The sequence below is a fragment of the Astyanax mexicanus genome, chromosome 11 (genome assembly GCF_023375975.1).
Source record: "Astyanax mexicanus isolate ESR-SI-001 chromosome 11, AstMex3_surface, whole genome shotgun sequence".
In the NCBI taxonomy this organism is placed as follows: domain Eukaryota; kingdom Metazoa; phylum Chordata; class Actinopteri; order Characiformes; family Acestrorhamphidae; genus Astyanax; species Astyanax mexicanus.
This window is the reverse complement of record NC_064418.1, coordinates 42,718,051-42,730,771: the sequence shown is the minus strand read 5'-3', so window position 1 is coordinate 42,730,771 and position 12,721 is coordinate 42,718,051. Positions and strand designations below refer to the sequence as shown.

The 12,721-nt window shown below is 35.4% G+C and overlaps 1 protein-coding gene across 2 annotated transcripts in view; it reads right to left on the bottom strand.

Moving 5' to 3' along the window:
* zgc:113337 (Ig1_MRC-OX-2_like and Ig domain-containing protein) overlaps positions 1 to 8,173 on the bottom strand; it is a 32,977-nt gene extending 24,804 nt beyond the window's left edge. The window contains exons 1-4 of one of the 2 annotated variants that reach the window (XM_022680103.2): positions 7,970 to 8,173; positions 6,377 to 6,532; positions 3,470 to 3,539; positions 2,267 to 2,587 (exon numbers count right to left, since the gene is read on the bottom strand). In XM_022680103.2, coding sequence (XP_022535824.2) covers positions 2,267 to 2,587; positions 3,470 to 3,539; positions 6,377 to 6,514 — 529 coding nt within the window. In that variant the 5' untranslated portion in view covers positions 6,515 to 6,532; positions 7,970 to 8,173. Of the gene's footprint in view, positions 1 to 2,266; positions 2,588 to 3,469; positions 3,540 to 4,373; positions 4,447 to 6,376; positions 6,533 to 7,969 lie in introns of those variants that run through there. The other variant, XM_022680104.2, reaches the window with a different exon arrangement.
* Positions 8,174 to 12,721: the final 4,548 nt, after the last annotated feature.

Here is a 12,721-nt window from a genome sequence, read left to right as displayed (position 1 = left end):
AATTGAGTCCAAAAGAACACATTCGGTCACATGTTAATCCTAGTTTTATATTATCCTCACAATGAAAGTGTTGGGGGCTAGTGATAGGGGAGTTCATATAAACAGGTAATGGGTAATTGACCCTCCAAATTGGAGGCTAGAAAATAAGAAACTAACTTATAAAACACTGGTTTTTGGTTGACTGGGTATTCTTTTTGAAAAACAAATACAGTGTTACATCAACCTAAAAACTTTTAAGTTTAATTCAATTCATTTTCTATGGAATAATATGGTGACAAATGAATAGGGAAACAGAGACAAGTAAGAAATAGAGTTTAAATTATGAACCGATTGGCCCAACAAATTCTTCTGACCAATCAGAGACATGGAGGCCCCACATTCTACCCTGTGAACATTTGGTTCCTACAATACTTCATTCATATCCTCAACAGTGTGGTTCTGAATATAGCAGAGAGGCTTTAAGCTACTGATTCTATGTTTCCTGTTTCATGTGATGCATTCTTGCTCAAATACAGGGACAATTTGGAGAAAAATTAAGCGTGGATGAAATTAGCGGATTATTTAAAATTATATTAGATTATAGTGTAATTAGAATTGTTGTCTTAATTTAAAAAAACACAGGACTGTAAATGAGGGATGTAGCAACATCTTGCACTTTTATATAATAAAAAAAAATACATAAGAAAAAGGTGACCCAAAGAGTGCAGAAATCTTGCTTCACAGGTCCCATCTTAAACTAATTTAAGTGACTGACAAAGCTCTCCTTTGATTTCGTTGAGCAAGTTTGCATGGCTACATGCCACTGCCAGTCACATACCACTGCTGTTTTAGACAGATTCTGCATTGAGTTCATACTTTTGAAAGAAATATGTTCGGTCGAATGAGTTCTGAGTGAAAAATAAACAAAGAAACTGTCAGAAAAACATGTTTTATGGAGTGAAAAAGTAATATTTTTACTTTTTTTAGATTATAGTTTTCTGCTGAAAAGTACAGAGTATGTTTTTGTTTTTTAACCTGACCAAGATAACCAGCCCAGTATATCCCTGTTTAACCAGCATCACCAAGCTGGTTTATCAGCATTACCAGCACTATATAGTGTAACACATGTTCACTATGCTGGACAAGAGATGCTTAATGTGTTTTGTCATACATACCTTGACTTTGCTCTGTTATTTTATACTGACAGAGCACAGAGTCGCTGTTGTTTTCAGTCTCTTTCACTGTGTTATATTATCACTGACAGTTGGCTGTGGAATATTTAGTAGTGATTTGTTAAATTTCACAACTGGACTTGTTGCTGCACAGGTGCTGCATTCTATCACAGTACCACAGTGCTGGAGTTCACTGAGCTCCTGAGAGAGACCCATTCTTTCTTTCACTTATGATTGTAGAAGCAGTCTGCATGACTAGCTGCATGCTGCTTGTTTTTTATTATAAATCTGTGGCCATGAAAGTGACTGGAACCTGAGTGCAATGATTTGGATGGGTGAGCGAATACTTTTAGCAATATAGTGCATCAGAGTGATAAAATTGTGTTAAAATATCATTTTATTTATGCTCATTATAGTATCATGACAGGCTTACCTACACTGAAAAAAATGATGAGTAAAATCTACTTTAAAAAAAAGTTTCGCAACTTTCTGCATTTGCTTTTTTTTTAAGAAAATTTAATTTCAAATAAATTAAGTAACTTCAACTCAGTTTTAAGACTTAAATGTTAAATAGAAATAAGTGAACTGAACTACAGTCAATCTTTTCTTTTAGTAAACTTTACTTAATTTATTTTTGCTGAATCAATCCTTTCTTTTAGTAACCTTTACTTAATTTCTGCATACAATACTACCTAATTACAATTACTTGATTTATAAAATATTACTCAAATAATTTATGATACATAATATATTATAATTCCTGAAATTTAAATATTTTTAGTTAAAACAAACATAATACACGGTCTCAACACATGGACTGCATGTAATTCATTCTTTTACTAGTAAAACTTAAGTTATGAAACCGAGTTGAAGTTACTGAAATTTATCTGAAATTAAATATACTTTTAAAAAAAAGCAAATGCAGAAAGTTGCAAAACTTTTTTTAAGTAAATTTTACTCATCATTTTTTGTCAGTGTACTTGTAGACTCCTAATTCTAAATTCTCCTACCTGTGTAACTTCATTCAACCATAAATCACTCTGGATAAGATCATCCCCCAAATGTCCTGAATGTAAATGTAGCACAGGCATGGCTGTGTGTCTCTCGAGACTCACCAGTGACCGTCAGGCACGTGTGTCCCTCTTTAGACCCGGACGGAGTCACATCGAAGATGCAGGTGTAGCAGCCCTCGTCCCTGTGGCTGACGCGCTTGATGATCACGTTGCTGGTCTCCCGGGATCCAGTCCCCAGCTCGACGTGCTGCTGTCCACTCACAGTGGCCGGCTGACCGGGTATATAGGAGATCAGTGTCTGGTTGTGCATGTCCAGCCAGCGCACCTGTTTGATTGATTCCCCTTTAGTCTTCGCCAGTGTGCAGGTGAGGGTGAAGGGCCGCTCTACAACAGCCTCCTGACGACCTGGAGCCACGACCCTGCCTGAGGTTAAAAACAGCAGTAAAACTGATATGATATGAGGGATTAATATATATATATATATATATATATACGTATATATACGTATATATATATATATATATATATATATATATATATATATATATACTTATATATACGTATATATATATATATATATATATATATATATATATATATATATATACATACATATATATATATATATACGTATATATATATATAATTTTCTTTAATACAAACAAGAGTTTTACAAAAAAAATCTAACGTTAGCTTTGACTGTTTTGCACTGGATCTATAAAGTTAATGGCCAAACTATCAAACATTTGTCTCAAACATCATTATTAATGAGCTGTTGCATCATTATCTGAAAAAATGACATCCTTGCTAAAAACAGTACTATTGGCAAATTTAAAAGTTTTATTTTAGCTGTATTTTTGGTCATTTCCATAGTTCCATTTTGTATAAAAACATACCAGCTTGCCTTTTTACTGTGTTTTATTTCTTAACTTTTTTTTGCACTTAATTAATTTTTGCATTAGCGTAAAACTAAATAAAACAGAAACAAAACTTTAAAAGGCGGTTGTAATTAAACACTTATTTAAATATATTTTAAAACACATAAGTTAACCACGACTGATGTGCTTCTGTCCCAAGTCTCTTTTATTTTCATAATCTAAAATATCATCACCCTAACTTAGCAGCTTGACACGCTTTGAAATGAGTGTGTTTACAAGAAGCATCTATTTATATTTGGCTACATTAGACTCAAAGATCCTGTGCAAAAATAAGAAGCAGACCCCAGATACTGAACATGTCTTGCCTGACTTACGACATTTAATGTAATAGGGACACTGTAAATGTTCTCTGCCTTTCTTTACCTACCATTAATTCTGGACACAACGAGCAGGGCAACAAACAGCTGCAAACACAGGGTGGCCTCCAACATCTTAACCTGAGAATGAGATCATAGATATACTGTTTAAAACACTAATATTAGAATAGACACACTTACAGCTCAGGAAAAAAAGACCACTTGATGATGTTGTTTTTCCTTGATTCTACCAAATTAAAAACCTCTGGAATATAATCAAGAGGAAGATGGATGATCACAAGCCATCAAACCAAGCTGAACTGCTTGAATTTTTGCACCAGGAGTAAAGGCATAAAGTTATCCAAAAGCAGTGTGTAAGACTGATGGAGGAGAACATGCCAAGATGCATGAAAACTGTGATTAAAAACCAGAGTTATTCCACCAAATATTGGTTTCTGAACATCTAAAACTTTATGAATATAAACTTGCATTATTTGAGGTCTGAAAGCTCCGCATCTTTTTTTGTTATTTCAGCCATTTCTCATTTTCTGCAAATAAATGCTCTAAATGACAATATTTTTATTTGGAATTTGGAAGAAATGTTATCTGTATTTTATAGAATAAAACAACAATGTTCATTTTACTGAAACATAAACCTATAAATAGAAAAATCAGAGAAACTTATTCAGAAATTAAAGTGGTCTCTTAATTTTTTTCCAGAACTTTATGTTTATTCCAAAATTTGTGGTTTGACATCACTGCATTCATTACATCTTCTCCAAAGCTCTTTAAATGGAGTCTAGTGTTATTTATAGTTCTCATTATACCAACACCTGGTTAAAAATCATGACTGGAAGCCCCCAAAACCTTCTTTTTTTTAAAACAGTGTTTTCTTATAATTAAATATATTTGCAAAACAGTAGCAATATAATGCCGTTTTCTTTGCTGCTGATGTGACCTGTGCTTAGCACTTACATTCCAGCCTGATGACGTCCAATGAGAACAAGCTGTGCGCTCAGTTTACTTCATTTTGCTAAGAGTCTTTCATCTGTGGAGACAATGCAATGCTGTAAGTGACAAGGCGACCAGAGATAACGGACAAGACCCATTCAGATAACATTTTTAGGTTTTACTGGGTAGTTTTGCATTCCAGATTTAAGAAAAGGTCTGTAACTGTAAACTGTAGTCTTTAGGCTCAGCCTGGACTAATCATATTTGCTAGAACATGTTGGCAAAACAACAGTTAAAGCATAAAAAAACCCTTTGGATGCTTAAACTGCTATTTGCCTGGTTACAGACAAAAGCAACATCATTCAACCTTATGTATTCAACCTTATGTTTAGTGACTTGGTGGTGATATTGTGGTTTGCTGATTTGGCCTGTGGTTATCTGCTTGGTCATCTGCATGTATGTATTGTTTTTTTTTTCAATGAACTGAACAAGCCAAAAATAAGAGAAAGAAGCTTGTAACTGGAATAATTTTTTACTGAATTTTAATATTGAAATTTGTGTAATTATTATATTACCTCTTGCTCAGTTGCACAGAAAAATATTGCACTAGGCTCGTAACTACAGCTATTTGCCATTTTGTGCCAGTTAAATAATGATAATAAAACAGCATAATACAATAATGTTTTTAAGTTAAAAAGCAGTAATTTTTTTTGTATTAAAAAAAAGAAAAAGTTTAGTTTGTTTGATGTATCCATACATATGAATGTATAACACATCAATAATGTAATTATCAAGACAGGCCTATGTTTCACATCATTATTACCTGAATTTTACACAAACCAATGTTTACTTAAACATGTCTACTTATTCCTACTTACTTACACTGCTATATTCTTTTCTACACTGTGTAAATGTAATTGATCAAAATTAGATCTAAAATCTAATTCCATGTCATTTGGCATCTCTGGTTTACTTTTATATATTATATATTCTTTTTTTTTAGGATATGTGAGGATATCACCCCTTCCCTTCTTATCTTCTTTCACACCTACTCCCCCCAACTAACCTCAGTCTACTTAAACATTAAAAGTCTATGCAATTGGAGGAATGGACTGGACCAAACTACTAACACACTGTTAACAGTATAACCTTTGCAGGATATGATTTTCAGTCTGAACGCAAATAAACTCGCAACATCTGAAACTCTGACCATCCAGCCTCCTGACTCCTGATGCTGAATTTCTAATAAACAGCTCTGGAAAAAAATATGATGAGTTTCTTTGATTTTACAAACTTGAAAACCTCTGGAATATAATCAAGAGGAAGATGTATGATCATACGCCATCAAACCAAGCTGAACTGCTTGAATTTCTGCACCAGGAGTAAAGTAAATCCCAAAGATATCCAAATGCAGTGTGTAAGACTGGTGGAGGAGAACATGCCAAGATGCATGAAAATTGTTATTCCACCAAATATGGATTTATGGACTCTTAAAACTTTATGAATATAAACTTGTTTTCCTTGCATTATTTGAGGTCTGAAAGCTCTGCATCTTTTTTGTTATTTCAGCCATTTCTCGTTTTCTGTAAATAAATGCTCTAAATGGCAATATTTTTATTTGGAATTTGGGAGAAATGTTGTCCGTAGTTTACAGAATAAAACAACAATGTTTATTTTACTTAAACATCAACCTAAAAATAGCAAAATCAGGGAAACTGAAGTGGTCTCTTAATTTTTTTCCAGAGCTGTATGTGAGGATATATTTGTGCATCAAACCATTTCCCTGCTAGTAGCCTAGTCAACAATGTACGTGACAAACGCTGGTGTTGATTTGGTTTGGAATACCAAACCAATTGTGGGTTAAACTCCCCACACCACTATTTAGAGTTTGATTAAAAATCAAGCATTGAAAGACCATCTAAACAGATATTAGACAGGAGATTAAACATGCAGAGAGAAAGAAGCTAAAATCTGAAAATAATTTTAGCATAGACATGGTTTAAACCATGTTACCATCCAGTTCTTACCTTCACCTTGAAGAGTCTGCAGAGCTGTAAGAGGTTCTGCTGTTCCTCTAATCCTTTACTACTCTCCAGTACACTGCCCTGCTCTACTCCACCCCACTCCCGTCTCCCTCTTTCTCTCTCTCTTTCTCTCTCTCTCATTGTGGGAACATCTGGGAGCTGAAACAAAGAGATGAGAATTTTAACAAGTAAAAAGCTCAACTTACTCAATTATACGATATATGGACACCTTCTTTTTAACCTCAAGGGTATTTATATTAGGGTATTATGGTATTATTAGCAGGTGTCCTAATATTTTATCCATATAGAGTAGCAATAGGTATACTAGAATGTGAGTTTAAGTGTGTTTCTGGACGGGATTAGTTTCTCAGGGGGACGTCTGTGAAAAATATTTCACACTTCTACTCAGTGATAAAACTCTTGCATCCTGACTGCAATTGAAAAAACAGGAGGACCAGTGAGTTTTTGGCTTTCTCGGTCACATGACATCGCGTTCAGTAGCTCCTCCATTTGCACTCTGTGTTGTGTTTACGTGGATCTCTGTGGAAACGCGTGCTCAAATTCTGCCTGTAATTTTCTCAAAGGACGTCTGAGAAAAACACATACATGGTCATTACGGACGGGAATAAAACCACAGAGGACCCCAGGAGAAAATAATCTCATCTGGTTATGGCCATAAAGTGTTTTTTATGATGTCAGCGGGTAAATGCCAGATTTTCCAAAGCATCTCAAGTGTAGAGTGTGTGTGTGCGTTCACAATTAACACAATTAATCACAGAATACCGCTGTGATTAAACTGATTGTTTTTCAAACAATTGACACCACTAACAAATTCACATGAAAGTGTCTTGTGAGTCTACACTAAATTCCAAACCATTGAATGATCACAATAAACAATACTGTGTTCTACCTTATTACCATATTTTTTTGCACTATGAGGTGCACCAGATTATAAGGTGCACTATCAATGAGCGTCTATTTTCTGGTATATTTTCATAAATGAGCACAAGATTATAGGGCGTATTTTATGCAACACTAGTAAGGAACAGAGGTGTCGCCATGTTTTCCTTCAAATTCAGCAGGTTTTGCTGCTGGGTGGTGGTGGATTAGGTTGCGTAAAGTTGAGTAAAGCTAAGCTAAGTGAACAAAACTATAATGCTTATAATAACCATTTCCTTTTAAGTCAAACAAGCGCTTGATGTTAATCTACACAGATTTCTCTCCTGAAAATTGTTTATTTGGGTGAGTAAAGCACTTCTGTTTATTTACAGTAAGCTTAGAGTCAAAATTTCTCCAGCACTGAAGGCTGAAGCATTAGCATTAGCTAACGCCATTAGCGCTAGCGGTCAGCAGCTAATGCAGCCCAACAGCTCTACACTGAGGAACCCTGAGTGTTCCAGTAAGCCAGGACAATATTAGCTAGCGGTTCGTCCCACGTAGCTTGTTTTAACACTGTAAACAAGCAGGCTACATTCTGATAAACTCACCTCTGAATGGCAAAAGAGCTAGCGCTTAGCGTGGTTAGAGGCTAATGCTAACGGTGCTCCAGCAGTGCTAGCCAGGGTAAGCAGCAGGCTACATGCCGATAATACTCACCTCTGAACGAGCATTAGCGGCTAATGCTAATATTGCTCCAGTCTCAGTGCTGGAGAAACTTCACTGAAAAAAAGGCTGCTGTCTTTCTTAAATTTTGTAAAAAAATTCCTAAAGTATTAGTCCCAATACTAATATTACACAAAACACACTTGTACACTTATTTAACATCAGAAAGAAAGATTTAGACAACAGCACAGCCAATAATCATACAGTTATACTGTACTATCATACTGTTTGGAAACAAAATGATCAATTTGCACAGCTCTAATACATGTGTTATGATTAGAAAGTTAGATCTACATATAATGATTAAAAATTTAAGAGATAAAACAAAAAAAATAATTTGTGGTTTGTGTTTTGTCTGTTTCCATAGTATATTTGATAAATGCCAAAATCAAGTGTTGACCAACACCCCCCTCTTGTGGTCAAGTATTGAAACTAACAGCATCAGAACTTACTGCTCATTTAATTACAGAAAGCACAATTCAGAACTCCTTAAAACTCTACTATTCCTCAGTGCTATGTCTAACTTCTTTCTATATGGTTGGGTCAATACTACTTCTGCTTTATCTGTTTCATATTCTGTCATTTTACACTTCATTTCAACAAGGCACTGAATGAAAAAGATTTAAATCATTTGTTACTAAGAAATTAATTTTACATTTCTTTTAAATGGTCCAAAAGTTACCAAATTTCACCACAATTACAGAATACAAATCTGAATAAAAACTTGTGTCCTCTATAACTTAAAAGGTTATTGGTCTTGTTGCTCCCCTTGTGGCTCATTAGTAAAATAATGACCCTGATAAAAAGGATGTTCTGTCGGTGTAATTGTCTCAGCTTGTATGTTTTTTCTCAAAAGGCATGTCTCTTCTTGGACACATTACTTGTGTTTGTAAGGTTAAATAGATACAAAGTTTTATACAACAGTAAGTTCCGACCTCACAATCTGATTGGTTGAGAAGTGATCTAGCCGTGATGATATTCGTGATAACATCACGGCCTTCTCACACTAAACCTGTATCACTCCGCTGGCGCGTTGCCGAGTAACGGCGTATATACACAGGACACCCGCAGCAGCGTTAGCTTAGCACAGGCTACAGCTCAGCCGCGGCACGCTCGCCCGCGGCACGCTCGCCCGCAGCGCTGGCTCGTCTTTCCTGGAAAAAAGGGAAAGGAAATCGCTCAGTTACAGCCGTCTGACAGCCAGAACGCTAACCAGCCAGGCTAGGCTAATGCTGAGCTAAAGCAAGCTACGCTAACCTAACCACACTCCAGCCTGATAGCTAAAAACCAACACCACCCAGTCAAACAGGCAGAAATGCTCAAAAAATGCGCAGCTTTCACCTGAAGACGACTCCACAGAGCAGGAGAGGAGAGTATTAGCGTTATTTCACGGTCCTAACGTTACCAACTTCACTTATTCCTAATTTTGTTTTCAAGCTAACTTTCGTGGTGTTAGTCTGTATAAACCATACACCGCTTTGTAGTTAAGTTTCAGTTCTGTTGGAACTACTTTTTGGTGGAAGGCACAGTCCATATTAAAGCATATTCATTCTGAATTTCTTAAAGTTTGATTGACTTTTATTTTCTTTATTCATTTTGTAAAAAGAATCTGTTGTATAAAAGCAATAGAACACTCGAGGTCGTGTGTTATCACGAATAACATCACTGCTGTGATTCGGTCGTAGGCACTCCCTCTCGTGTCTATTGCTTAAATAAACGTCAGTTTGCCAGTCATACATCACACAATTTTGTTCCCCTTCAAAAATACCACCATGCAAACATTTTTTTTTAATAAATCAAGAAAAAAAAAAAAAAACACAATATATTGTTTCTTGCCTTTTTAATTGGTTGACCACATATACAAACAGATTTATTTGAGGTTTAAAATGTACATGAACAACCAGCACGCAGAGAGTGACACCATCCAAAAGATAGAAAGTAAAACCTACAAAAAAAGAAAAGAAAAAAAAATTAAAAGGTCAGTAAAAACATGCATGTTAAGGCTTCAATAATCTTAATTCTTACAAAAAATATTTCACATTTTTTGCATCAAGCTTGTTCAATTATCATATTACTAAACACAGTGTGCTCACCTGCAGCTTTCTGTAGCAAGAACTACCCAGATCTTTGTTTAAAAAATAAATAAATAAATAACACTTATACCTGGGAGGCTTTTATGTGCAGGTTTCCCTCCAAAATACCTGGAAGTGACATCACACCACTTCTGGTGTGGTACTATTTAAGCCCAGTCCAAGGACTGTGATAGGGTTTTTGTGGGGTAGCTTGGAAGGTAAGGTTGTAGTGTTGTAATATTCAGAAGTTGTTTATTGGAAGTTGATTTATTTGTGAGTTATTTTAATAGGTGCTGTACTGTTAGTTCTTAACTAATAATTTCACTTATTTACAGAACTGTAGGTTGGGGCTCAGTGGTGTTTAGCATGTCTTGCACTGGGACTTTCCCTATAATGTTTGGGTAATGTAACTTGATTTTAGTGTGGTAATTTAAAATTTGCTTTGACCCTTAATGGTTCTTGGGTTTTTGTGGTGTTTAATTGCATGTCTGTTTTTCTGAGTTTATTGATTGCACTGTTGTAGCTTAGTTTCTAACTGATTGTTTATTCAGTCTGTTCAGTGACTAGTTTGTTCTGCCCATAATGTACTCTGATATTAGCTTGTTGAGTTTATAGCCTGTTTGGCTACTGGCTTTCTTGTTTTTTTAATTCTCAGATTACATGGTTATGTAACCTTTTTTCTGGTTTTAGGTTTATCCAAGCTGTTTGCTTGTTTGTTTCCATGTTTGGCTAGATTGTTTCCTTTTATAATCTGTTTAGCTACTAATTAGCTTTTTCTGTTGGCTTGCTCTGTCCAGTCTGTTTAGCTTCTAGGTTGCTGGACTACTTTTTGTTGCTTGCTTAATTGGTTCACTTTCCTGAATCCATAAGAGCCCAGACCTTTTTTTTTTTTTTTTTTTTTTTTTTTTTTATAATTTTAATAAAATATTGAGTTATGCCTTGAAGTGTTTTGCTGTTTGTGTTGTGGAATTTCAATAAATGATCTTGCTTTGAAAATCTCATGGCTCTGCAATTGATTACTTGCAATTGTACTAAAGCATTTGCATTTTATTGTAATGTATTGTAGTATTTCACACAAGACGAGCACAAACTTCTAAACCTTTCTCGATGTAAAATTAGTACTAGCTATTATTTGTTTTACGTGCATCTGGGTTCTGTGTAAATTTCTCATTTGTAAACTCAATTTTCTATTTTCCCTTAATATAAATTAAGTTTTCAACAATGAAAACGGTGCCTTCTTTACAGGCGTTAAATATGCAGCTCATTTTGGTCTTGAACACCAACTCACCTTTCTTATACTTTATTCAATTCAGAAGTCATTGAATTCCAGTCTGTAGCGCTGCGGTAAACCCGCCCTTTTTATCCCTGTTGAAAAAGGTTTTTGGAACAACAGGGTTTTTCTAAGGTAAATGTTCATGCCTGTTTTTGTGTTATGTGGCTTATCACGATCACAACAAACTAATCAAGCTGAAAATGTGCTCAAATAAATGTGGAAATGGCGAAAATGATCTGCTTCCAACACGCTTCCCTGCGTTCAGTTATAACCTGCGCGCGTCCCACCGCTCATGAACTAAGGGTTTCTCCCCGTTGACTGCCCTATAGTGGAAAAAAAGTAGATTAAAGTATGCTAAGCATAATGCTTTAGTTTCACTAAAGTGTTCTTGTAGCCACATTAATAATCAGTATATTTAAAAAGTGGTTAAAAAGGGCCTTTTTTTGGCAGTTCCAAGTGTCATTTGGGCATCTCCAATTTGAAAATCTCCGTGTTATTTTGGGCGTCGTCATGTTCCCCTACACTGGCTGTACCTCCTCTTTATAAAGTCTTTACCCCTCGCTCCAGGCCAATCCATCTGAAAAACTTCAATAAACTAAATTATATGACAAATTTGAAGACAAGCTTTGTGTACACACTGAATCATAAGAGAAACACATTGAAGCATAAGATAAACACTGGAGCATAAATCAATAAACATCCTATTAAACATATGGCAGAAACAAATAACACCAATATTTTATTTATTTCATGCAGTTAGGGAAAAATAATTCTTAAAATATAAAATAAAACTAAAATTTGGCCCTTTAAACTGGGTCCAGATCATTAATCAGATTAATGTCTTTTACTCATCTTCTGTGCGTTTTTACGCATCTCGTGCGCTTTTATGCATGATTTGCAAAACAAGCAAATGACTAAAGGTTACACTTACTGTGGAACAGAAGCTCCTTGGTGAAGGAATATTACCAGACACACATATCCAGCTCACCATTCCCCTTTTACCAGAAAATATAACCTGTTTTAACCAGTATGATTAGACCAACCAGTTTGATGGTTGGCTGTGGTGATGTGTGTGGCTGCTCCAGTGTGTCCCATTAGCACATTCATTTGAAATGCTATTCTGTGTAGATTATACAAGCTGTGTTCAGTAGAAGTACCTATGAAAAGTATTTTAACTGATAAGTAGCTGACCTCAGCGAAGCTGGCCCCTCTTGTAATAAAAACGGAATAACACAGTCCCTCATCTCTGGCCAAATCGCACCAAAGTGCTCTCGTTCGTTAGTGTTGCGTTTGTGCAATTTTAGTTTTTGAGTTATTACGTGAAAAATGATTTAATGGGTGACATTATGCAGCCACATCTAAGTGGTCTTATTTGTTAGTGCTGGTTTGAGCTGTGTTTCT